This window comes from Podarcis tiliguerta (genome assembly GCF_965153285.1).
Source record: "Podarcis tiliguerta genome assembly, chromosome: 16".
Classification (NCBI taxonomy): domain Eukaryota; kingdom Metazoa; phylum Chordata; class Lepidosauria; order Squamata; family Lacertidae; genus Podarcis; species Podarcis tiliguerta.
The window spans coordinates 3,815,802-3,842,648 of NC_139549.1; the positions used below are offsets into that span (position 1 = coordinate 3,815,802).

A 26,847-nucleotide genomic window follows, 5' to 3' on the forward strand; every position below is an offset into this window, starting at 1 on the left:
CCTCACAGGGCTACAATTCCTAGCGCCCTTAAACTACAGTTCCCAGGGTTCTGTGGGGGTAAGACAGGGGCTTTAAATGCCCTTTCAAGGAACAGCATGGGTGCGGCCTAATAGCAACTGGCAGATTATATTCCCCAATGAACTGGCCCACATTTATTCATCAGCCGCGACTCCTGTATGCAGAGGGCTGGACTGGATGACCCTTGGGGTCCCTTTTGCCACTCTATACTCTTGTGTGCTTCTGGTCGCCCCCTTCCGCCCATTCTCTCTCTCCCAACAGCTTCTCGGCAGGCAGGCGTCCAACAGGTAAACCTCAGCCACACGCCGCGCACGTAACTCTCACCAGAACGGAAGGATGACGAGTCGCGTGACGATGAAGATGGTGGCGAAGACGATGAAAATGTTGTTGGACATGTTCTTCCAGCCTGCGTAGTTGAACATTTTCGCCGACTGCAGAGACACAGAAAGAGAGGAGCGGCGGCAATATTTACAGGCAGCCCTGAGCTTAGGGATCGGGACCGGCGGCGAGAGACGGAAGATGCTCTGGCTATGAAGAGCACGATGGAAGCATCTCCTTCTCGTGGGCAGGATGTGGCCCGTGGGGGTCCCTCTACCTGTCCCCCAGGGGTCTCTCCCAGGGCCGGATTTAGGCTAGATGAGGCCTCAGATACTGACAGTAATGGGGCCCTTTATATGTCCAGCTGGTCTTTGTCAACAACAAATTGTCGCTGTTTTTTTGTGTTGAATATATGCCATGTGGCAATTTATGGGCCTAATAGGTATCTAAAGCCATTTGCACATAACAAAATACGTATTTTATCCAAGTAACTGTTGAAAAGTCCATGCAGAATGCAAAGTCCATGCAGAATGTAGGCACCCTATATATAGAAATAAGCAAACCAGTGATATTTTAGGGAGCAGGCTAGCATCATAGGAGCCTACACAACACAAAACACTCTTGCTGTATGTAGGCTTTATTTTATTAGTTTTTTATCTTATATTTTGGAAATGTACGTCCAGTTTTTCCCCCCTTTAATTTTCTTGGGGGACTCCAAGAGACTGGAGCCCTAAGCTATAGCTTGTTTAGCTTATACCTAAATCTGGTACTGGTCTCTCCCCACACCACACGCTTCCCTGTTCCACCCCCTAAGTCCTACCTGGAAACGCTACTGGGACCTTCTGCATGCGAAGCGGGTGCTCTAACCACTGAGCCCCACAGCCCTTCCCGGACATGCCAATATTTAATTACCGTATTTTTCGCCCTATAAGACGCACTTTTCCCCCTCCCAAAACGAAGGGGAAATGTGTGTGCGTCCTATCGGGCGAATGCAGGCTTCAGGAAGCTTTCTGCAAGCTGTGGGAGAGCTGCGCGACCCACGGCTAGTGGAGAGCTTGCCTGCACCCAGAAGCTTGGGGGGGAAATAACATTTTTTTTCTCTATTTCCCCCCAAAAAAACTAGGTGCGCCCTATGGGCTGGTGTGAAAAATACGGTATGTTTTTTAAGAAGTGACGGCACGCAGCCCAAGGCGTCTGGAGCAGGGAGAGTCCCTAAGTCGAGTCGGACCCCTGGGCTTGAGCTTCGGGTTACACCCCTGCAAGGGGGGAAGGGGTCCCGATCCCTCACCTCCAGCAAGTAGTCCGAGGAGTCGTGCAGGGCCATGATGAGAGTCCCGGCCCGGATGTAGTTGGTGAACCAGGAGAAGCTAATCAGGACGATGGTCGCGACGTGGTGGATGACCTGTTCCTTGAAGTCCTGCCCAAAAGCAAAAAATCAGCCAAAGCGTAACGGAAAATACCTATTTCCCCAGAAATCTTTTCAGGCTGTTTCATATATTTTCTTTTACAGTAAGTTAACTTAGATCACTGTTACTACAGACCAGTTTTTTTCAATTCTAAATTGAGACGAGTTTGGATTTAACTGTATTATTATTATTATTATTACAGTGGTGCCCCGCAAGACGAATGCCTCGCAAGACGGAAAACCCGCAAGACGAAAGGGTTTTCCGTTTGCAGAGGCGCTTCGCAAGATGAATTTCCCTATGGCCTTGCTTCGCAAGACGAAAATGACGAAAATTTTTGAGGTTTTTTCCCGCTCCCGAACCCCTTTTTCTGAAGCGCTAAGCTGCTAATAGCCTTTTAGCAGCAAAACCGCTAATCCCTTAAGCCTTAAAAAGCTGTTTTTAGCCCTTAAACTGCCAATAGCGCTAATAGCGCTACTCCGCTAATGGGCTTGCTTCGCAAGACGAAAAAACCGCAAGACGAAAAGACTCGCGGAACGGATTCTTTTCGTCTTGCGAGGCACCACTGTATTATTATTATTATTATTATTATTATTATTATTATTATTATATTGCTCTCTTTATACGTTACTGAGCTTTCAACACTACACCGAATGCAATGCTTCTTAGCGTTTAACACTTGTGTTCTCTTGACCCTCTTTGAGCTCAAAATTCATGGTCAAAGAAGCAGTATACAGTCGTACCTCGGAAGTCGAGTGGAATCCATTCGGGAAGTCCGTTTGACTTCCAAAACGTTCGGAAACCAAGGCGCAGCTTGTGATTGGCTGCAGGAAGCTCCTGCAGCCAATCGGAAGCTCCATCAGATGTTCAGCTTCCAAAAGAACGTTTGAAAACCAGAACAGTCACTTCCGGGTTTGCAGCGTTCAGGAGCCAAAACGTTCGAGAACTAGGCCGTTCGAAAACCAAGGCACGACTGTACGAATATTTTATATCTGTCTGCATTGAAACCCTAGGTAGGGCTGGTGCCTCTCAGCTGCTAAATTGAATTTGTGTGTGTGTATTTAGACCTGCTGTTTCTGAGAGTGCCAGTTGCTTTAAACTGATTTTTCATATTGTGTCTCGATTTCAACAGGTTTAAGCAGAGCTCTCTTGAGTACTACGTTGAGGGGGTTGGGCTGGATGACCCTCAGGCCCCCTTCCACCTCTAAAATCCAATTTTTCTTTCATATACTTTCCCCCCATTTATTTTTTTAGCTATCCTGGAAGTTTAATGATAACACACAACCTTATACTGCCATCAACCTGCAATGATAATCATAGAATCATAGAGTTGGAAGAGACCACAAGGGCCATCGAGTCCAACCCCCTGCCAAGCAGGAAACACCATCAGAGCACTCCTGAGATATGGTTGTCAAGCCTCTGCTTAAAGACCTCCAAAGAAGGAGACTCCACCACACTCCTTGGCAGCAAATTCCACTGTCAAACAGCTCTTACTGTCAGGAAGTTCTTCCTAATGTTTAGGTGGAATCTTCTTTCTTGTAGTTTGGATCCATTGCTCCGTGTCCGCTTCTCTGGAGCAGCAGAAAACAACCTTTCTCCCTCCTCTATATGACATCCTTTTATATATTTGAACATGGCTATCATATCACCCCTTAAGCTCCTCTTCTCCAGGCTAAACATGCCCAGCTCCCTTAGCCGTTCCTCATAAGGCATCGTTTCCAGGCCTTTGACCATTTTGGTTGCCCTCCTCTGGACACCTTCCAGTTTGTCAATGTCCTTCTTGAACTGTGGTGCCCAGAACTGGACACAGTACTCCAGGTGAGGTCTGACCAGAGTAGAACACAGTGGCACTATTACTTCCCTTGATCTAGATGCTATACTCCTATTGATGCAGCCCAGAATTGCATTGGCTGTTTTAGTTGCCGCGTCACACTGTTGGCTCATGTCAAGTTTGTGGTCAACCAAGACTCCTAGATCCTTTTCACATGTACTGCTCTCAAGCCAGGTGTCACCCAATAATATGTGTATCTCGTTATGGATATGTATTTATTTTTTTGTTAAGTTTGTTGAATCTAAAAAAAGATCAACTTCTACTGACCAACGGCAGATCAAGCAGCAAAGGCCAGACGCCGTCTGTGCTCCCCGTGAACCAAGCCTTCGACTCACCTTCCTCTTCACGTCCGAGGCGATGCTGAACAACAGGGACCAGTAAAACGAAAGTTCAATCATGTAATACCAGTACTGGGACGGCAGCAGGTTCTGGAGGAGGGAGGGAGAAAAACCCCTCAAATATAGCCAGTCGTTCCGCGTCCTCAGCCACCATTTTTAAAAAACCCAGTTTTGTGGTCTCCCTATCCCAGGGAAGCGTAAGAACACAAGGAACGTTCTGCTGAATTGGACCAAAGGGACCACCTCTCCTGTTCTTCCGGAGCGCTTTCTTTTCCTCTGCCCTCCTCCTCCCTCCCTTCCTTTTATGTCGTGCCGCCTTTGACGGCAAGCTTCATTTATTTAAAAGCATTTTTTGCCGCCTGATGTTTCACAGCAGTCGACTGCAGCGGAAGGATTTCGATCATCTCGATCTCGCTACAACCCCCCCCCCCCCATTTATAGTTATGTGCTCCTTGTTTCATGGTGTATTGTAGATATTTGTGGATTTTTCTTGTTTTTTTTTTTTTTTAAAAGAAGATAAATCCAAAGGTTGGGTATATATAATTTCTAACGCACACACCACATGAACACACAAGGGCTGTTGTCCCTGCTCAAGTTGCTCGCGGATCCTGTGTACCCCCCCACCAACCCCCCTACCCCATTGCCAACCCCCACCCCTTGATTTTACACCTCACCAAGCCGTCCCCTTGCAGCTGCATCAAGCCCACATTCTCACAGCTCTGTCAAGCTCTCTGCACATCCTCAGAGACACTCTGTGTGTTCCCCCACCCAGGTTTATTCTAACCTCTGCTGTTGTTTAAAACCGCCATTTCTTTTTTAAATCCTCCCTGATTTCATGCAACTCCAGGATGGTGATGCCACACTACAACTCCCCCCCCCCAAAAAAAAACAAAGGCTGTGTGATGACAGCCTTAGGTTTCTATATGTATATGAAGATATACCTTTTTTAAAAAAAAGCAAAGTTTGCAGCGAAAAAACTTGGCTCACCTGTGTAGGGTATCCTTCCCAAACTAGCCTGAGGTTGTAGAACCAAGGTTTCTGCAAGTTCGGGAGACAAAGGATAAAAAGAGAGGAGCCGGTTAAGCGTCAAGAGGACTCGCAGAAAAGGAAACTCCCACTTCCCGCCTTAGGTTGAGGAGGAAATGTACTCACGTCAGCTATGACGGCCGTGCCAGCAATGAAAGCAAGAAGGTAAAAGGTGAATCTCCAACTGGAAAAGGAAGCACAAAGTCTTGTTTCTCATCCCCTGAGCAAATGAAGCACACGTTCTCGGGCATGTCAAGAGCGCCACTGGGGGCGTGCAGAGTGCCTCTGACGTCTGCCAGGAGTGGTAGGGCGAGAGGCAAGGAGACGAACAGTAGGGGGAGCCAGAGAGCCAATGGATTGGTTGTAAGGAAGACTTCGGCTACTAAATGTTTTGGAGTCGTGTGGCTGCGACACTCACGAAGGCACCCTGTCTGCCTGAATCTGTCACCCTCTAGGTGTTCCTGGGCACCCAGCTGCCATCGGACAGCATGCCCAATGGTCAGGGGCATTGGGAATTGGACTTCCAATGGATCTGGAGTGTTTTGGCGGGCAGCGAGCGTTGAAGAAGGCTGGTCTGGGGCAGCCAGCTGCCGACCACTAATCCAGCGATGCTTTTGCAGATGGGAAAGTGTGCATGGGGTTGGGGCAAACCTGCTATTCACCCAAGCTGCACCACGGCGCTGCAGGCCTACCTGGCCTCCCGAAATTTCTTGAGCAAGCTGGGCCGGTCCTGATTGCGCCGCCGGCGGAACCAGCGCTCGACCTGCCGGGGGGTGCAGCCGCTTTTCTTCGAGAGGCCCTCGATGTCTGCCTGCGGGGGCAGAAGAAGGAAAAACGGGGGCCCATTCAGAGAGAGGAGAGAGCGCTCAGGGAAGAAAGCCACTGAAATGCAGACAGCAGCAACATTTGCTTTGCTTTGCCATGTCTACCTTGACACACTAGGTTTCTAAGTGCGTGGATCTCATGCCTTCTTCCCAGAAAAAGCCACTGGTTTTGATGAAAGCTTCCAACTGCGGGTCCCGTTTTGGAAAATACCTCTCTAGTTGCAACATCAGCCTGGCAAAGACTTCTTGATTTGAGGATGCGCTGGTTGGGCCCAGAAGTTTTTAATGCTTAAGAACTCAGTTGACCCAATACAGTTTTCAAGCTGCTTTCATGCTGGAGTTTTGCAGACCTTCGATTCCCCCCAAATTTTATATTTTATAAGGTTGGCTTTGGGTCATTGTGTCCCGGAGCTCTGGGAATCTCAAGAAGGGGACGTTTCCAGGCCAAGAACACCAGGGATTGAACCCGAGATCTTCTGCAGCCAAATTTACGCCGCTGGGATGACGAATTTAGGGAAACTGCAGGGGTGAGCACACCGCAAGTGCAACCGAGGAGCCTCACCCTGGGAAAACCATCTTCCATTCAACGGGGGGAAAGAATCCCGTCCTCCTGGTTTTGAAAACACGGGTTTCTCCCGGCCCTACCTGGAGGTGCTATTGGGAACTGGGACTTTCTGCGCTCTACCAGTGAGCTACGGCCTGTCCCCACCTCCATCCAGACAGAAACAGCGGTGATGCAAGAAGGCGCAGATTTGGCTCGGGGGCTGCCAGCTGGCAAAGCCATGCAGGAGCTGGAAACCTTTTTGCTCTCATTTATAGGCTTAATTACTCAGATGCACCAACTGGGAGTTCAGAGCGTATGTCCACAAGTATTGGCACGGGCCGCGTGGTGCCAGCAACAAGCCAATTAATTTTTCATCCGGATGCCTTGGTGGGAGAATGGGAAGCCAGAGCCTTGGGCCATCAGCTCTGGCAGAAGACCAGCTCCATTAAGTGCCTTCTGACCCAGGACTTTTTCCGTGCCAACTGGTCACTGCAAGGGTTACTATTAAAAAAGTGGCGCCTGAGCGCGTTTTTCCTCTGCCCTCCCTGTCCCTTCTTCCTTGTGTGCCGTGTCTTTTTTCTTTTCCATGACTGTAAGCCTGTGGGCAGAGACTGTTTTGTTTTAATTGACTGGACGCTGGGAGCCTTTCTGGCTGAAGAGCGTTGGGTACAAATGCTCTAAATGAGAGAGCTGAAAGAAACATTTTCCATGTCTCTGGGTAGAGGACAACCTTCCAGTCGCCTCTGTGAAAACCTCCTCTCACGTATTGTGAAAAATCCTGACCGCTACCACTGTCATACCATCTATTTAAAGTACAACAATATCCCCGCCACTAAGGAAACCTTTGTTCCCTTTACAGAGCTAAAATTCCCAGAGTTCTCTATGTTTTTAGCGGTTCCTGTTTTTATCTGTAAGCTGCCTTGAGTACCGTCAGGGGAAAAGGAAGGGTATAAATTATTGTTATTATTATTAGGGATGGATCGTTAAACCGCTCTGGGAATTCTAGCTCTGTAATGGTATGTCAAAATAATAATAATAATAATAATAATAATAATAATAATAATAATAATAATAATATTAATAATAATAATTTATTATTTATACCCCGCCCATCTGGCTGAGTTTCCCCAGCCACTCTGGGCGGCTCCTAATCAGGTGTTAAAAACAGTACAGCGTACTGTTCTAACAACTCTCAGTTCCCAAACTGAGAAACTACAGTTCACAAACTACAGTTCCCAGGATTCTTTGAGAGGAAGTAATGGCTGCTTAAAACAGAACCATAGTATTTAAATGTATGATACAAAGAACATCCTCACTTCCTTCCTCTCTCAGACATGGCTTCCCTGGCAAAGTTACCTGTTTGGGGTGTTTACAGGACGTCGTATAAAATTTCTCTAGGACGGGATTCGGAGTGGCTTTTAACCGCACTTTCTCCTTGACGTTCAAAAGAGCCGCTAGCGGAGTTGCCACATATCTGGGGGGGAGAAGAGAACAACGGAAAGGGAAGAGAGGGGGCGAAAGAAAAGAAACACAACGTTAGGATTCTGCAGCAGTTTCCGGTGCCAAAACAGAAACGGCCGTTAAATTTTACGGACTTCTGCAGCAAATCAGGGCTTCCTTTGAGGAAGGCCTGAGCGCCAAAACCATCAGATGTGGCACGAATTAACGGAGGAAGCTGGCTTCATACAGAGTCCGACCACTGGAGTGCATCCAGCTCAGGACTGCCTACACTGACTGGCAGCCACTCTCCAGCGGTTCAGACAAGGAGATCAAGCCCAAACTTTTCTGTGTCCGAAGCAGAGGCTCCACCCCTGATCTACAGATCTTCTTTTAAAACAATACTAAGATTCCAGTCCTCATGGTCCTGAACGCAGGACCGATTTAACATTTAATTTGTTGGCAGGCTTCGGGCATGGAGTCTTTTTCCAGACCAGTCATGGGGGGTTGCTACAGCCCTCTTTCCAGGAAGAAAGCAAGATTCTAGTCCTCATTCTGCATAAAGGGCTGAATTAAATGCAAACAGAGGAGGCAGCCTTATACTGAGCAGGACCCTTGGTCCATCTAGCTCAGTATGTCCTGCACTGACTGGCAGTGTCTCTTTGGGGTTTCAGGCAGGGAGGGGTGTATTCACAGCCCCACCTAGAAATGTCAGAATTCGAACCTGGGACCGTCTGCATGCAAAGCACGGAATCGGGGATCCCAGTAGATGCTGGGCCTCCCATGAATTGTAGAGACCCCACAGGGTCATCTAGTCCAACTCCCCCCCCCCCCCCGCAACGCAGGAATCTTTGCTAAAGCATCCAGCACAGATGGCCATCCGACCTCTTCACCCCACATAAACCCACCCGGCCACTCCAGTCTGCAGAACTGCTGCAAGTCCCCCCCCCTATAATACTCGCTCTGCATCTGTAAGAAATCCTGTTACACTTAGGAACTCCCTGCCTATTGACGTCAGGCAGGCACTTTCGCTGAATTCTTTTCGGTGCCTGGACCTCTTTGTGCAGGCAGGCCTTATCCAGACGTGTGGAACGCCTGCAGGCGTTATAACCCGGGTTTCCGGCTTAGATTATTACGCGAAGGTTTCCAACAGTCTCCCTCCTCCATCCGAGATAATCTCATGGTTTCATTCCCTGCTTCCCCGCTTTACAATCAAGTAATAATAATAATAATAATTTATTATTTGTACGCTGCCCATCTGGCTGGGCTTCCCCAGCCACTCTGGGCAGCTTCCAACAAAGGTGAAAAATACATTAAAATGTCACACATTAAAAACTTCCCTGAACAAGGCTGCCTTCAGATGTCTTCTAAATGTTAGGTAATTGTTTATTTCCCTGACAGATGATGGGAGGGCGTTCCACAGGGTGGGAGCCACTACCAAGAAGGCCCTCTGCCTGGTTCCTGTAACCTCACTTCTCACAGGGAGGGAACTGCCAGAAGGCCCTCGGCGCTGGACCTCAGTGTCCAGGCTGAACGATGGGGGTGGAGACGCTCCTTCAGGTCTACTGGGCTGAGGCTGTTTAGGGCTTTAAAGATCAACACCAACACTTTGAATTGTGCTTGGAAAAGTACTGGGAGCCAATGTAGGTCTTTCAAGACCGGGGTTATATGGTCTCGGCAGCCGCTCCCAGTCACCAGTCTAGCTGCTGCATTCTGGATTAGTTGTAGTTTCCGGGTCACCTTCAAAGGTAGCCCCACGCAGAGCGCATTGCAGTAGTCCAAGCGAGAGATAACCAGAGCATGCACCACTCTGGCGAGACAGTCCGTGGGCAGGGAGGGTCTGATCCTGCGTCCCAGATGGAGCTGCCGTGGACACAGAATTGACCTGCGTCTCCATGGACAGCGGTGAGTCCAGAATGACTCCCAGGCTGCGCACCTGGTCCTTCAGGGGCAATTTTACGAGAGGAATCCAGTAAGGCCGTCCTAAACTGAGCCTCTGGAGATCTGCAGTGCTGAAGGGATTTGTTACAAGGGGGTACACAGCCCCCAATATCCCCCCTTCAGCCTGCCCCCCAACAACCCCCCCATCGAACCTTTCCTAGAGCTAAATGGCAACTCTTCTCATGCTCTCTCCAACATTGCTGCACCGTAAAAAATAACATACACACAGAGGCCAGCCTCTCAAACAATGCCCTGATTGTCTCCATCTTCTGTGGAGAAGGAGCGGGGGGGTGGAATGGTCAACCGTGATAAATAATTGCTCTTTAATTCTCCGGCCTGGCCGTCTCAGGCCAGTCCGCGGGCGCTGCTGACTTCATCGGGATTGTCGCCCCCTCCGCAGACAAACGCTGGCAGGTGACACAATGCCACAATTATGCCAAGGGCCCATGGCTGGGTCAAGGCTGATGCCAGAGCCTTGCTGCCCTCCCCCCCCCCCGCCCGATTTGCCTCCAACTGTTTCCTTAGGACTTGGCGCGGGATCCGGGCACAGGGAGGAAAGCGTCTCGCCTTTGCCCCAAAACTCTCCAGGAATCCGCAGCGCCCACGCAGGGCCAACCCTCCTTCCCAGGACGAGCGGTCAAGAGTTTGCAAGGTTGCGGCTTTCCGTGGGGACGGAACGGCCTGGCAGCAGGATCAGGCCAGAAAAGGTGAATCGGGTCCGGCGTACTGTCCTCGCGGTGGCCAAATGCCCCTAAGAACCAAGGAATTCAGATAGACTGCCCCTGGAGCTGGAGGTTCCACAAGCGTCTCTCTCTTTTTTTGTTTTGTTCCAGCCAATCAGAAATTTGCTGGGTGTTGACCACATGGGGCCAGACTCTGGCTCTCTGCCTAGCCTACTATGCAGGGACCTCGCTCCCCCCCTTCCCCCTGGTTTACCCCAAATAGGCCATCATACTCACGTTTCAAAGAGGTGCCTGATGATGAGGAAGACAAATGCTAGAGGGATGGTGATATACAAGTCGCTGGACTTTGGGGCCACGCGGCCTTCGCTGAATTCGACGTCCGCCCAGGTGAGGTTGGACGGCAGCCAGAGCCGGTCCCACCAGAAGTAGTCGCATAATGTCTGGAACATCCTGCGAAAATGAAGAAAACAGAAACAGGGTGAGTGAGGAAAGGCAGTTTCCAGCTGGGAGAGATGACGGGTAGACGGCTCAGAGCCCATGCTCACACCATGTATAGTGGTACTTCGCATTACAGATACCCATTTAAAGGTAAAGGGACCCCTGGCCATTAGGTCCAGTCGTGGCCGACTCTGGGGTTGCGGCGCTCATCTCGCTTTACTGGCCGAGGGAGCCGGCGTAATTTCCAGGTCATGTGGCCAGTATGACTAAGCCACTTCTGGCAAACCAGAGCAGCGCATGGAAACGCCGTTTACCTTCCTGCCGGAGTGGTACCTATTTATCTACTTGCACTTTGACGTGCTTTCAAACTGCTAGGTGGGCAGGAGCTGGGACCGAGCAACGGGAGCTCACCCCATCGTGGGGATTCGAACCGCCGATCTTCAGATTGGCAAGCCCTAGGCTCTGTGGTTTAACCCACAGCGCCACCGGCGTCCCAAAGTCAAAATAGTTTCCCCTTTATTTAGACTTTATTTCGAGTGATGTGTTTCTACTACACCAGAGGAAGGAACCATTTCCCCCACAGCTCAGGGGCCACGTTGACTTGCAGGGACCTCACCCCCCCCCCCAAGGTGGTAGTGGGCAAAAGTGGGCGGGGCCAGACACACAGGTGTTCCCTATGTCCAGGGGACAACTTCAGAGAGTTGCAGCCAATGAGAGCAGACGCAGCAGAAACAGCGAAATATTCAACACAACTAACTTTGGTCAATTGATTTCAACGGGTTTACTCAAAGTAGAACTTAGCTGGATACCAAACAGGGGTTTCTAGGCACACACACCTCTATCTGAACAAGCAAGGGGACTCAGCATGCCTGAAAGATAGACTTCCCTGGTAAAAGTCCTCAAGGAGTGTGCAGAGTTCAATGTGGCCTCCAGTCCTCCCTACCCGGCCCCCAGGACCCTCCCTCTCTGGCCTGCCTTTCAAGTGCTTCTGATTACCGCAAATGTATCCTCAGAACCGTGGTGCAAGGAAGTATATAGAAACCTTTGGCCCCGGCCCCCACCACACGTGGCCCCCGTGGAACGTCGTCCGCAAGGAATCTGCCCCTCCGGCTGAAAAAGGTTATTCCTCCTCGTGCCTTGCATGCCCCAAGCAACTTGCGCCTTCAGGAATAACCAGAGTGCCTCTAAGCATATGCAGAGTGGTATGCGTCTCCAAGAAACAAGCGACACACACTCTGCATTTAGGAGGCCGGAGTGGACAGGAACTCTGGGTAAGCTCAACAAATGAATGGCAAGCGGTTCTGTAGGAAGAGCTAAAGTGGGGGGGGGGCATCCAGCCCAGCGCCCTGGGAGTGCCAGGAAGCCACAAGCAGGACCCCAGGAAAAGAGAATGGGGTGGGTGGGTCAATGTGCCCTTTTGATTTCCCTCTGCCAATCTCGTTAGAATAAACAAACACTCTTGGCAGCCAGGGTTGGAAATTGGCCAGGCAGGCTTTGCAGCTGGTGCAGTTCCACTTGCGCCCACTTGGTGCCAAGCTGACGAGTGGCATCTCCACCCGGCTGGCTCCTCCAGCCTTCCTCAGCAGGTAAGCAGAACATCTTATTTATTGGGTTCACCTTTTTCTCCAAGGAGTACATGGTTCAGCCATGCTCCTTGGTTAATCCCTACGACGACCCTGTGAGGTAGGTCTCGCCAGAGTGGCGCATGCTCTGGTTATCTCTCACTTGGACTACTGCAATGCGCTCCACTGGGAGCCAGTGTGGTGTAGTGGTTAAGAGCGGTGGACTCGTAATCTGATGAACCGGGTTTGTGTCTCTGCTCCTCCACATGCAGCTGCTGGGTGACCTTGGGCCAGTCACACTTCTCTGAAGTCTCTCAGCCCCACTCACCTCACAGAGTGTTTGTTGTGGGGGAGGAAGGGAAAGGAGAATGTGAGCCGCTTTGAGGCTCCTTAAAGGGAGTGAAAGGCGGGATATCAAATCCAAACTCTTCTTCTTCTTCTTCTTCCACATGGGGCAACCTTTGAAGGTGACCTGGAAACTGCAACTACAGTCATACCTCGGGTTACAGATGCTTCAGGTTGCATTTTTTCAGGTTACGGACGCACCAAAACCCAGAAGTACTGGAATGGGTTACTTCTGGGTTTCGGCAGCCGCGCATGCACAGAAGCGCTAAACCGCGTTTTGCGCATGCGCAGAAGCGCCGAATTGCAACCCGCAGGTGCACAGACATGCTGCTGTGGGTTGCAAACGCTGCAGGTTGCGAACGTGCATCCCACGCGGATCACGTTCGCAACCCGAGCGTCCACGGTAATCCAGAATGCGGCAGCTAGACTGGAGACTGGGAGCAGCCGCCGAGACCACATAACACCGGTCTTGAAAGACCTACATCCCCAGTACGTTTCCGAGCACAATTCAAAGTGTTGGTGCTGACCTTGAAAGCCCTAAACAGCCTCAGCCCAGTATACCTGAAGGAGCGTCTCCACCCCCATCATTCAGCCCGGACACTGAGGTCCAGCGCTGAGGGCCTTCTGGCAGTTCCCTCGCTGTGGGAAGTGAGGCTACAGGAACCAGGCAGAGGGCCTTCTCGGTAGTGGCACCCGCCCTCCCTTCAGATGTCAAGGAAATAAACAACTATCTGACTTTCAGAAGACATCTGAAGACAGCCCCGTTTAGGGAAGCTTTTAATGTCTGTTGTTTTATCGTGTATTTTAATATTCTGTTGGGAGCCGCCCAGAGTGGCTGGGGACGTCCGGCCAAATGGGCAAGGTATAAGTAATTAAATTGTTGGTGGTGGTGGTTATTGGTAAAGAGGCTGAGATTGAGGTCACCCAGTGAACTTCATGGCGGAGAGGGGATTCAAACCCGGACCTCCCAGGTTCTGATCCGACGCTCTAACTGCTGCACCCCCCTGGCTTCCTAGAGTTCTTCTGCTCTATAAATTAAGGAGGCAAATAATAATGGGGAAAGCAAAATGTCACTTAGAGAAGGAGATGGAAATATTTTTCCCCGGAAGCTTGAATTTATTTTGGTTCTGGATTGATTGATTTGACGCTTTAATGTGTTGTAAACTGCTTTGATATTTGTTCTTCAAAATGTAAAGCGGTGTAGAAATGATCACCATCACCCCACCGGGAGAGGAGGGCAACCCGGCACTTAGAGATTCCTTCGTGACTGGATTATAGATCTGAGTTTCAAACATGCTTGGCAACACCTCAGAAGTCTGTTGCAAGTCCTTTGCCTTGCAGAGGAGTAAATGAAGGCGAGGGCAGACAAGACAGATAAGAGAATGAGAACATAAGAACACAGAGAACTAATGATTAAGAAAAAACCCCAGTGCCAAAATTACAATGGAGAGGGACACACCATCTCACCGCAGACAGATCGATGGCGCTGCCAGCCCACCCAGGACCGGTCTGGAGCAGCTCAGGCAGAATTTGATCCCGTTCAACCGTCCAAAAAACCCCGGACTTTTTTGCCAACTGGGTCAAGATGTCCCAGTCGCTGAACTTCACAGAGTTTGGCAAGGGCAAAACCGAGAACGAAAGCAGGAGACTCTGAGGGTTGTGGGTTCGAGAGCCCCACGTGGGGAAAAAGATCCCCGCGCTAAAGGGGGTTGGACTAGATGACTCTGAGGGTCCCAATTCTACAGTTCTCTGACATGAAATGCATCGTTGAGAGGGCAGGGGAAAGAGAGACAAGAGATAGCTGGTGGTCAGGGGAACACCTGAAACCGTGACTTTGCGCCAAATCAATAAAACATTGAATATGAAGCCCCCGACGTGGTAAGATTTGCCGCCACAAGTCAGGGCAAGACTTGAGAGGTTTGCGGCGATGCCAATTTGAGAAAGGAAAAGTTCTGCCCAGACACGGTCCTGGTCCCAATTGCTCCCATCTGAAGAAAGGGGGCAGCGTTGGGGACCTTTTGGTTTGGAGAGCAGGCAAGGAAGAGGCAACATGAAATGGGCAGAGAGGAGATTTTCCTCCGTCTCTCACAACACCGGGACTCGCAGACATCCAAGGATGCAGAAGGTTGGAAGGTTTGGGGCAGATAAAAGGAAGAACTGATTCACACAGATGAACTGCGAGCCAGGGCAGCGCACGGAAATGCCGTTGACCTTCCCGCCGGAGTGGTACCTATTTATCTACTTGCACTTTGACGCGCTTTCGAACTGCTAGGTTGGCAGGAGCAGAGACCGAGCAACGGGAGCTCCCCCCGTCGCGGGGATTCGAACCGCCAACCTTCTGATTGGCAAGTCCTAGGCTCTGTGGTTTAACCCACAGCTAGGACTGGGCAAATGAGTGGCTATCGATGGCAGCAATGAGAACAGGATCCTGGCCTGATCCAGCCGAGCTCTTCTCACATACTGATGGAACCTCCAGGCCCAGAAGAAGTCTACCTCAATTCCTAGGTTCTAGGCCTAGGACTCTCATACCTACGGGACCGCCTCTCCCGGTATGCCCCACGGAGAGCCTCAAGGTCCATAAATAGCATCACCCTAGAGGTCCTGGGCCCTAAGGAAGTCAGATTAGCCTCAACCAGAGCCAGGGCCTTTTCAGCACTGGCCCCGGCCTGGTGGAACGCTCTGCCTCATGAGACCAGGGCCCTGCGGGATCTGATTTCTTTCCGCAGGGCCTGCAAGACAGAGTTGTTACGCCAGGCCTTTGGCTTGGAATCAACTTGATCTCCTCCCCCTCTTTCCTTTTTCCTTTCTCTGTGATGGAACTCATATTTGGGAACTTCCCTCCCTGGCTTTTTTCTGGCCCACGTAGGACCAGTCTGGATAGTTGGCCTTGGTGAAAATTTGACGTTTTCATCCCCCAAAAAGTTTTTGATTTGATATTTCTACTGAAATGAGCCTGCCTTTTAATGTAGTTTAATCTTGTTTTTAAGTTGTATTTTGTTTTGTTTAGTGTTTATATTATTAACTTGTAAGATATGGATTTGTTTTCTTTTTTAGTTGTTGCTTTTTTAGTTTTTCAAATGTTGGTTTTTGCGTGTTGTGTATTGTTATTTTTCGTGTTGTTGTTGTGTGGAAAACACTAATAAAATTTATATAATAATAATAATAATAAAGTTGTATTTTAATCAATTGTTTTATACCTGGTGTGAGCCGCCCTGAGCCCAGACTTGGCTGGGGAGGACAGGTATAAATAAAATTTATTATTATTATTATTATTATTATTATTATTATTATTTGGGGCATTTGGCCACAGCGAGAACAGGAGGCCGGAGCGGGTGGACAACTGACCCGCTCCAGCTAAAAGGGCCCTTTGTATGTGTGTGTGTGTGTGTGTGTATATATATATATATATGCAGGTTTTGGTGTCCTCGGGTGTCTTCCCGTGTAAAAGTTGGGGTGTCTAGGCGACGTTTCGACGAGGTCTCACTCGTCATCTTCAGGCTGGTGCTTTCGGCTTCTTGTTACTGGAACAGAGCAGGATCTCAGTGTTTGAGTTCCTATAAATACTGTTGAGGAGGTGTGGTGTATAGCCTCCAATGTTCTGGGCAGAGAGGAGGTTCCCAGGCTAGTGTGCCTTTTCTTCTTTTGTTCCTTAATTACTTGAGGGATATCTTGAGTGATTTCTTGAGTGATTTCCTGAATCCCACTTAGGTGGGTCATTAGGTGTGGATTAGTTGCTAAAGCCTTCGTGTCTTGAACTCTTGAACTTTGTGAAGAGTTTTTCTGAGAAGATGGCTGTACTGCACTTGGTTGTGCTCTGGCTTGGCTTCGTGTATAGGGGCGAGCTGTGGTTTTGTGGCCTGTGCCAGCCAGATCTGTGTAGGGATTGCAGGGGGGTGCAGCATCCGGAGGTGCCACCCTGGTTTGGCTACTGGATGGTGTCTGTAATTTATCTGTGGAGAGGGTCTGGGTTTGGGTCTGGTGTGGTTGATTGGTGATGGCGTTCTGTGTGCCTCTGGATCTGGTGTCAGATTTTGTGGGGAGGGCTAATTTCCAGATGTCTGGCAAGCGGGATGTGTCGTCACGCTTGTTCATGTTGTGAGGGTGTTTCTCTATCTCGATGGCTTCCATGATTATTCTCTTGTGGTGATGTTCCATGTTAAAGAGCAATTTGGAATCTGCAAAATTAATTTCGTGTCCTGTTTCTTTCATGTGTTGGAAAAGAGAGGAAGTTTTTTCTTCTTTTTTGACGGCATTCTTGTGTTCTGCGATCCGTGCATTTATTCGTCTGTTTGTTTGTCCAATGTACGTGGCTGGGCAGACTTTGCAGGGTATTTCATAGACCCCTTGGTTTTCCAACTGAATTTTATCCTTGGGGTTTCTGAGGATATTGGCTATTTTTTGGTTGGTGCAAAAGGCTGTTTTGATATTGTGTTTATGGAGGATTTTGCTAATTTTATCTGTAGTGCCCTTGATATAAGGAAGGAGGGCTATGCCATTGTTTTCTTCTGTGTCTTGGTTTTTGGGGGGTGTTTCTTTTTGGATTAGCTTCGTAACCCTGTTTTGCTGGTATCCATTGGCAATTAACACATTTGAGAGATTCTGTAACTCAGTTGTCAAGTGGTCTTCGTCAGCCAGGCGTTTGGTTCTGGAGATGAGAGTCTTGGCTACGGAGTTTATTTGTGCAGGGTGGTGGTGTGATTGTGCATGTAAGTAGCGGTTGGTGTGTGTTTTTTTCCGGTAGATAGTGTGTCCTAGGGAGCCATCAGGTTTTTTGTAGATTAGGACGTCAAGGAAGGGAAGTTGGTTGTTGGCTTCTATTTCCATAGTGAATTGTATTTTGGGGTGTAGGCTGTTGAGATGTGTGAGGAAGCTATCCAGTTTTTCCTTCCCGTGTGGCCAAATTACAAAGGTGTCGTCAACATATCTGAGCCAAAGTTTGGGTTTGTGTTCTGACTTGTCTAAAGCATTGGTTTCAAAGTGTTCCATGTACAGGTTAGCGATGACCGGTGAGAGGGGTGATCCCATAGGTGCTCCTTCTATCTGTTTGTATCTTTGTCCATTGTGGATGAAGTACGTGTTGGTTAGGCAGTGGTTGGTCAGGTCCAAGATGTATTCGGGGGGATTGTATTTGTTTTGAATGGCTGTCAAGGCTTCATTAATGGGCACTTGTGTGAAGAGAGATACAACATCGAAGCTCACAAGTAGGTCATTGGGTTGTAGGTTTTGCTTCTTTATTGTTTCTATGAACTGGAAGGAGTTTGGAACGTGTGAAGAGATGGATTCTGCATAGGGCTGAAGTTGCTTGGCGAGAAATTTAGCGAGATTTTGTAGAGGTGAGCCTATGGAGCTGACTATTGGTCTGAGTGGTGTTCCTTCTTTGTGTATCTTGGGGAGGCCGTAGAGTTTGGGGCATCTGGATGATTTTTCTCTGGGGATGATTCTTAGCTGGATTTCTTCACTGATAGGAGAGGCTTTTATTTTGGATTTGGTGGTTTTTTCCAGATAGGTGGTGGGATCTGTTTTTATAGGTTGGTAGGTAGGGTCTTGGAGTAGATTTGATAGTTTTGCTTGGTAGTCCGATGTGTTCATCACAACAGTGGCATTACCTTTGTCTGCTGGGAGAATGATTATGTTGTTGTCTTTCCTCAGGTTGGTGAGTGCTTTCTGTTCTTCTTTGTGTAAATTGCTTCTGGGTGGTTTGCTGGAGCAGAGGATGTTGGTGACTTCAAGTCTGATTTTATTGGCTTCATCTGGATTGATTTTGGTTAGGCTAGCTTCGACTCCGCATATGATGTTTTCCGTGGGGATGCGTCTCGGGGCGACTGCAAAGTTGAAACCTTTGGAGAGTACTTTGGTTTCAGTTGAGGTGAGGATCCTGTCTGATATGTTATGTACTGTTTGTTTCATGGGTTGTTGTGGAGGGTGGCTGGGCTTCTGGCGTTTCTCTAGTTTGTGGAGTTTGTTGGTGTGTGTGTCTGTCTTGTGTGAGGTCTCCGTTTCAGCTCTCCAGACGGCTAGTTGTTTGCATTTGTCCCAGAGTGCAGGGTGGATTTTGTTACAGAGTTTGAGGTGAAGAGTGAGTAGATCTTTGTTGGTTTGGTTTAGTAGGTATCTTTTCTTGTGTAGTTCGTTTCTGATTAGAGATAGTTCAGTTCGTTTCAGGATCCTTTCGGTAGCTGGGGTTTTAGAGTGGAATTTAAGTTGGAAGCATGTGGGAATTAAGTTGTTGTCTCGGCAGTTGCGTAGGAACAAGAGATCACATAAGATGGTGGCTCTTCGGATTTCTAGTTTCTCGTAGGTTCTTGTCAGCTGGAAGGTTTCCTCCCCGTAGAGGTGAGATATTTGCTTTCGTAGATTTTCACGGGTACAGGAATGCAGGTTTTGGTGTCCTCGGGTGTCTTCCCGTGTAAAAGTTGGGGTGTCTAGGCGACGTTTCGACGAGGTCTCACTCGTCATCTTCAGGCTGGTGCTTTCGGCTTCTTGTTACTGGAACAGAGCAGGATCTCAGTGTTTGAGTTCCTATAAATACTGTTGAGGAGGTGTGGTGTATAGCCTCCAATGTTCTGGGCAGAGAGGAGGTTCCCAGGCTAGTGTGCCTTTTCTTCTTTTGTTCCTTAATTACTTGAGGGATATCTTGAGTGATTTCTTGAGTGATTTCCTGAATCCCACTTAGGTGGGTCATTAGGTGTGGATTAGTTGCTAAAGCCTTCGTGTCTTGAACTCTTGAACTTTGTGAAGAGTTTTTCTGAGAAGATGGCTGTACTGCACTTGGTTGTGCTCTGGCTTGGCTTCGTGTATAGGGGCGAGCTGTGGTTTTGTGGCCTGTGCCAGCCAGATCTGTGTAGGGATTGCAGGGGGGTGCAGCATCCGGAGGTGCCACCCTGGTTTGGCTACTGGATGGTGTCTGTAATTTATCTGTGGAGAGGGTCTGGGTTTGGGTCTGGTGTGGTTGATTGGTGATGGCGTTCTGTGTGCCTCTGGATCTGGTGTCAGATTTTGTGGGGAGGGCTAATTTCCAGATGTCTGGCAAGCGGGATGTGTCGTCACGCTTGTTCATGTTGTGAGGGTGTTTCTCTATCTCGATGGCTTCCATGATTATTCTCTTGTGGTGATGTTCCATGTTAAAGAGCAATTTGGAATCTGCAAAATTAATTTCGTGTCCTGTTTCTTTCATGTGTTGGAAAAGAGAGGAAGTTTTTTCTTCTTTTTTGACGGCATTCTTGTGTTCTGCGATCCGTGCATTTATTCGTCTGTTTGTTTGTCCAATGTACGTGGCTGGGCAGACTTTGCAGGGTATTTCATAGACCCCTTGGTTTTCCAACTGAATTTTATCCTTGGGGTTTCTGAGGATATTGGCTATTTTTTGGCCAACACATGAAAGAAACAGGACACGAAATTAATTTTGCAGATTCCAAATTGCTCTTTAACATGGAACATCACCACAAGAGAATAATCATGGAAGCCATCGAGATAGAGAAACACCCTCACAACATGAACAAGCGTGACGACACATCCCGCTTGCCAGACATCTGGAAATTAGCCCTCCCCACAAAATCTGACACCAGATCCAGAGGCACACAGAACGCCATCACCAATCAACCACACCAGACCCAAACCCAGACCCTCTCCACAGATAAATTACAGACACCATCCAGTAGCCAAACCAGGGTGGCACCTCCGGATGCTGCACCCCCCTGCAATCCCTACACAGATCTGGCTGGCACAGGCCACAAAACCACAGCTCGCCCCTATACACGAAGCCAAGCCAGAGCACAACCAAGTGCAGTACAGCCATCTTCTCAGAAAAACTCTTCACAAAGTTCAAGAGTTCAAGACACGAAGGCTTTAGCAACTAATCCACACCTAATGACCCACCTAAGTGGGATTCAGGAAATCACTCAAGAAATCACTCAAGATATCCCTCAAGTAATTAAGGAACAAAAGAAGAAAAGGCACACTAGCCTGGGAACCTCCTCTCTGCCCAGAACATTGGAGGCTATACACCACACCTCCTCAACAGTATTTATAGGAACTCAAACACTGAGATCCTGCTCTGTTCCAGTAACAAGAAGCCGAAAGCACCAGCCTGAAGATGACGAGTGAGACCTCGTCGAAACGTCGCCTAGACACCCCAACTTTTACACGGGAAGACACCCGAGGACACCAAAACCTGCATTCCTGTACCCGTGAAAATCTACGAAAGCAAATATATATATATATATATATATATATATTTAAGCAGCCTGTTCCAAGCAGGAAAGCATAGAAACCGGAGTTAACTGCATATCCACCGGGTCTGTGTGCATGTGCGTGAGGAGGCAGAGATTGCAAGAGGACAGGTGGGAGTTTGCCCAATCTCTCTTCCCACATGACGGGCAAAGGTCACAGTCAGTGGACTCTGCTCCTCATCGACCGCGACTTAAGCAGAATAGGAATTTATTAACACCGAGCATTTATTAACACATGCCCAGAGATTAACAGGCATTGCGTGTCCTTACGACATCCACACAAGGCGTATTTCGAGCCAGGCTGCAGCCAGGGCCGGTTTGCCCAGGGCAAAGGTTGGGCTTCGGGTCTCCTCTTTTGAGGACTAGCCACTTGCAGGCGCTCTCTTAACATGGGAGCCCCACCAGGAATGGTTGATCTCGTGCGCATGTCCTTCTGCATGGCCTGTAAGACAGAGCTATTCCGCCTGGCTTTCAATTTGAACTTAGCCTGATCTTTTATTCCCCTTCCTTCCATTTTTATGAAGATTACCCGCTCTGGGATCCCACAGCTAATTCTCCCCTAGTCTCCTCGCTGGCCCAAACAGGACCAATTCAGCCAGCTAGCCCTGGTGATCATCTAATGTTTATTGGATGGATTTCCCCCCTAAATTGATTTTTGAATCCTGAATATATTGTTATTCATGTTTCATACTGTATTTTATGCTGTTTTTTGTTGCATCAATTGTTTTAAATTTGTTGCTAGCTGCCCTGAGCCCGGTTTTTGAACTGGGAAGGGCGGGGCAACTGTGGACCAACTGAAGGACCAGGTGCGCAGCCTGGGAGTCATTCTGGACTCACAGCTGTCCATGGAGGCGCAGGTCAATTCTGTGTCCAGGACGGCTGTTTATCAGCTCCATCTGGCATGCAGGATGCGACCCTCCCTGCCCGCGGACTGTCTCGCCAGAGTGATACATGCTCTAGTTATCTCCCGCTTGGACTACTGCAATGCGCTCTATGTGGGGCTACCTTTGAAGGTGACCCAGAAACTACAACTAATCCAAAATGCGGCAGCTAGACTGGGGACTGGGAGCGGCCGCTGAGACCACATAACACCGGTCTTGAAAGACCTACATTGGCTCCCAGTACGTTTCCGAGCACAATTCAAAGTGTTGGTCCTGACCTTTAAAGCCCTAACAGCCTTGGTCCAGTATATCTGAAGGAGCGTCTCCACCCCCATCGTTCTGCCGGGACACTGAGATCCAGCTCTGAAGGCCTTCTGGCGGTTCCCTCGCTGCAAGAAGCCAAGTTACAGGGAACCAGGCAGAGGGCCTTCTCAGTGGTGGCGCCCGCCCTGTGGAACGCCCTCCCACCGGATGGCAAAGAGAAGAACAACTACCAAACTTTTAGAAGACATCTGAAGGCAGTCCTGTTTAGAGAATCTTTTAATGTTTAATAGGTTATTGTATTTTAGTGTTCTGTTGGAAGCCGCCCAGAGTGGCTGGGGAAACCCAGCCAGATGGGCGGGGTATAAATAATAAATTATTATTATTATTATTATTATTATTATTATTATTATTATTATTATTATTATCATCATCATCATCACCACCTCCACCTGTCTGGCAAGACCATCAGAAAATCCGTGTAGCTGGGCAGGCCAATGGCCCATCTTGCCCTGCAACCTGTTCTCGCCGCATCCAAACGCTCCAAAGAACGTCGGAATCAAGGTAGACTGCCTCTGCGCCTGGAAGCTCCATAAAAATATCAGAAGAGGGCCGGGCCGGGAGAAAGTGGCGCCGGCTCAATTGGGTGTTTGGGGTTTTATAGCTACAACCAGACCAAGAGACTGAAAATGCAAGCCTTCTTATTTGCAGGCGGCTGCGCCTTGTTTTCACAAGCGTGCAACCCAGCACCGTTCAGAAGGAAATTAAGATTAAGGGAGGATTAAGGAGCAGCTCAAACAATTTTCTGCCCTGGGCTGGATGACACTTTGCACATCTTTGCGCTGCCGGGTGAGAAATTCCGCCACCGGATCTCTTCCCAGGAGCCAGGAAGGAATCTCAGAAGGCTCTGTGGGTGTGGAGTTCACAGCTGGTCTTGTCTCTGGCTGGCAGCCAGCCCTTCCCAACCAAGATGACTCTGTAGAGAGATGAAGCCTCTTGTAAACGCTGCTTTCTAGCCTCTGAGCCACATCACCAACCTGTTTCACGTCCAAGCAACACCTTGTCATAGGAACAGGGGTGCAAGCTGCTGCCTGATGCCACGCCCAGCCTCCGCTCCATCAAACTTAATATTGTCTGCACTGACCGGCAGAGGCTCTCTGGGCTTTCTGGCAAGGGACATCCCCTAAACGATGTATTTATTATTACTATTATTCATTAAATTTGTATACCACCCTACAGCCACAGGTCTCGGGGCAGTTCACAACATAAAATGATATAGCTTCTCTGCTACAAATTAAGTAAGATACTAGTCCTCATGCCTGTTGTCTTTGTCCATGGAGTTTGTCCAAGACGCCTGCTTCTTGGGAGAAAAGCAATGACAAACCTAGACAGCATCTTAAAAATCAGAGACATCACCTTGCCAACAAAGGTCCGTATAGTTAAAGCTATGGTTTTCCCAGTAGTGATGTATGGAAGTGAAAGCTGGACCATAAAGAAGGCTGATCGCCAAAGAATTGATGCTTTTGAATTCTGGTGCTGGAGGAGACTCTTGAGAGTCCCATGGACTGCAAGAAGATCAAACCTCTCCATTCTGAAGGAAATCATCCCTGAGTGCTCACTGGAAGGACAGATCCTGAAGCTGAGGCTCCAATACTTTGGCCACCTCATGAGAAGAGAAGACTCCCTGGAAAAGACCCTGATGTTGGGAAAGATGGAGGGCACAAGGAGAAGGGGACGACAGAGGACGAGTGTTCTCGAAGCTACGGACAGGAGTCTGACCAAACTGCAGGAGGCAGTGGAAGACAGGAGTGCCTGGTGTGCTCTGGTCCAGGGGGACACGAAGAGTCGGACACAACTAAACGACTAAACAACAACAACAAGTCCTCATGGTTTTGAGCAAGGGTCCTTCAGGGCTCAGTACTGTCCACACGGACCAGCAGCATCTCTCCAGGATTTCCAGCTTTCGGGGATTGAATTTGGGACCTGCTGCATGCAAAGCAGAGGAGCTATTGGCTCATCCCCAATAGATAAAGGAAGATTCTAGTCCTCAAGGTTTTGAACGCAGGACACGTTTAAAGACAGAAGTAGGAAGCTGTGTTGTACCAAGGCAGGTCCTTGACCCAGTTAGCTCAATACTGTCTACACTGGCAGGCAGCAGTCCTCCAGGGTTTCAGACACGGGTCAGTCCTACTTGACAACATCCAGGCATGCATGCAGCAAGTTTCTTTTTGTTGTTGTTAACCGCTCTGAGTTTATATTGGCTTTTGTTTTGACAATCAAGCCGTCTGTTTCAATAAACAAACGAATACCGTATTTTTCGCTCTATAGGGCGCACCTGACCATAGGGCGCACCTAGTTTTCAGAGGGGGAAATCGAGGAGGAAAATATGACCCCCCCCCAAGCTCTGGGAGCACTGGAAATAGCTTGTGCGCAGGGGCAAGCATTATTTGCGCATGAGCAAGCGTTATTTCCAGTGCACATCCGGGTCGGAGGAGGCCTGTGCACATGCGCAGAAGCTATTTCCGGTGCTCCTCCGACCCGGAAGTGCGCCGGAAATAGTGTGCGCGCACATGTATGGGCTTGCGCTCCCCCTCCGCGCGATTGGCGCTGGAGACACCGGCCCAAGGCGCAGTAAATTTGCTGACCCCTGATCTGGAAACTAGACTTCTGTTGATGCAGCCTAGAACAGCATTAGCCCTTTTTGCTGCTGCATCACACTGTGGACTCATGTTCAGCTTGTGGTCTACAAAGACCCCTAGATCCTTTTCACATGTGCTGCTAGTCAGCCAGGTGTCCCGTCTTATATTTGTGCAGCTGATTCTTCCTGCCTAAGTGCAGAACCTGGCATTTGTCCCTGCTGAAATTCATTTTGCCAGCTTGTGCCCAGGTCTCCGATACGTTAAGGTTATGATTCTGAAAACTTTCTTTTGATTTATGGGCTTTTCTAAGCCCTAACAGCAGGTGCCAAGTGATTGAAACTTGAGATCTTCTGCATGCAAAGCAGACATGCTACTCATTGAGCTACAAGCCCTTTGCAAATAGAACTCATTTATGCCACTGCAAAAACCCCAAACAGCACCCCATTTCCAGGGCACAACCAATCAGAGGCTTTTCCCCGCGCAGCTGCGCTGCTACAAATTGCTGCAGCCCGAGAGACGGTTGTGCCACACGATTCCTTCAAATACGGCCTAACCCTCGAGGCCGGCCGCAAAGTGGAAGCAGCAAAGACCTTGCCACACTTGAGTCGCACTCTCAGGAAAGCCGTCAGAGACAAGCCCAGCCTTCTCTTAACTGGCGCCCGCCAGCCAGTTCAAACTACAACTCCCACCAGCAAGCACCACCGCTTCGGACTACAACTCCTGCCAACGGCCACGTCACCCAGAAGGCGCCAAGCTGGCTTAGTGTCAAGTCGCCGATCGAAAAAGCTTTTTCAACCGGCGGCAAAATTTCGCCCCTCGGAAAATGCGGGTGCCGTTGTTAATGAACGGGCTGGGCAGCTTTCAACAAAATATTAAAATACAGTAATGCATCAAACATTAAAAGCTTCCCTAAACCACCCTGATGCCAACCAGAGTACAGCGGTACCTCGGGTTAAGTACTTAATTCGTTCCAGAGGTTCGTTCTTAACCTGAAACTGTTCTTAAGCTGAAGCACCACTTTAGCTAATGGGGCCTCCCGCTGCTGCTGCTGCGCTGCCGGAGCCCGATTTCTGTTCTTATCCTGAAGCTAAGTTCTTAACCTGAAGCACTATTTCTGGGTTAGGCGGAGTCTGTAACCTGAAGCGTATGTAACCTGAAGCTTATGTAACCCGAGGTACCACTGTAATATGCTGCTTTTTGTTTTCTGTGTTAAGAAAATCTCCGGGTTCTGACAAGAGTCCAGTTTAGCAGGTTTCAATATTTGCAAAAAACACACACCCCAAAACCAATGACACTAAAATGCATTTTTCAAATGCAGCAAGCCACAGCAAGAGAGCGTGTCTCAGGCCGAGAGAGGCGGAATAATAATAATAATTATTATTTTTATTCCAGCAAAACAAAATCCTAGCGGCAGACAAAGCCAGGCTCACACACAATTTAACACAGTGTCCCTGTTTAAACAATGCCACTGTTTACAAAGAAGGACCACTTGTTTCCTAGAACTAAGCTCTTGACAAATTAACTGTCCCCATTTGCCCTCTGGAGAGAGGGAGATCTTTTAATTTGTTATTTCATTTTATAATGTTTAAACAGACTTGCGTTCCCCAGGGCCTCTGGGAGCCAAATTGCAGAGCCGAGGGGCGATAAAGCATTATTATTCTTTTGCGCACGGTCGCAAAGAACGCCGGTGAATTTGATACCCGCATCCAGCCTGTCTATAGATAGGAAAAGGTTCCTGTGCGCAGTGGAACATTCCCCAAAATGACCCAGGCATGAAAGGAAAGCAGGGAGGGGAGGGGAGAGGGAAGAAAAAGATGCTCCCTTTTATCAGACATTCCCCTACTTCAGAAACTAGGGCAGGATTGTCTATTGTTGGGGAAATAAAGAGAGGAAGATTAAAGGCACAGATAGTTTTGCTGACCGACTTTGGACAAAAAAGCAGCCTGTTTCTCCCCAACCGATTTGGCGCTAAGTTGCCAGAAAAACAAAAGCAGCTCATTTTTATGATGGGCTCCTTAATGCAAGCGGACGGCCAGCCTTTTTTAAAGGTGCACTATTTGAATTTCTGAGCCAATTCCGTTCCCACTCACTCAGAATAGTTCTGTCCGCCAATGCAAGACACAGACGAG

General features: G+C 48.8%; 2 protein-coding genes across 4 annotated transcripts in view; one reads left to right on the forward strand and one right to left on the reverse strand.

The window, feature by feature from the left end:
* CERS2 (ceramide synthase 2) overlaps positions 1 to 26,847 on the reverse strand; it is a 48,626-nt gene that overhangs the window by 7,084 nt on the left and 14,695 nt on the right. For all 3 annotated transcript variants that reach the window (XM_083416713.1, XM_083416714.1, XM_083416715.1), the window contains exons 2-9: positions 10,641 to 10,814; positions 7,660 to 7,777; positions 5,628 to 5,746; positions 5,062 to 5,119; positions 4,897 to 4,947; positions 3,907 to 3,999; positions 1,626 to 1,754; positions 344 to 450 (exon numbers count right to left, since the gene is read on the reverse strand). In XM_083416713.1, the coding sequence (XP_083272839.1) occupies positions 344 to 450; positions 1,626 to 1,754; positions 3,907 to 3,999; positions 4,897 to 4,947; positions 5,062 to 5,119; positions 5,628 to 5,746; positions 7,660 to 7,777; positions 10,641 to 10,813 (848 nt within the window). In that variant the 5' untranslated portion in view covers position 10,814. The remainder of the gene's footprint in view (positions 1 to 343; positions 451 to 1,625; positions 1,755 to 3,906; positions 4,000 to 4,896; positions 4,948 to 5,061; positions 5,120 to 5,627; positions 5,747 to 7,659; positions 7,778 to 10,640; positions 10,815 to 26,847) is intronic.
* Positions 18,501 to 26,847, forward strand: part of PRUNE1 (prune exopolyphosphatase 1) — a gene marked incomplete at its 5' end in the record, with an annotated part of 112,472 nt that continues 104,125 nt past the window's right edge. The window contains one exon of the mRNA XM_083416628.1: positions 18,501 to 18,575. Within this exon, the coding sequence (XP_083272754.1) occupies positions 18,501 to 18,575 (75 nt within the window). The remainder of the gene's footprint in view (positions 18,576 to 26,847) is intronic.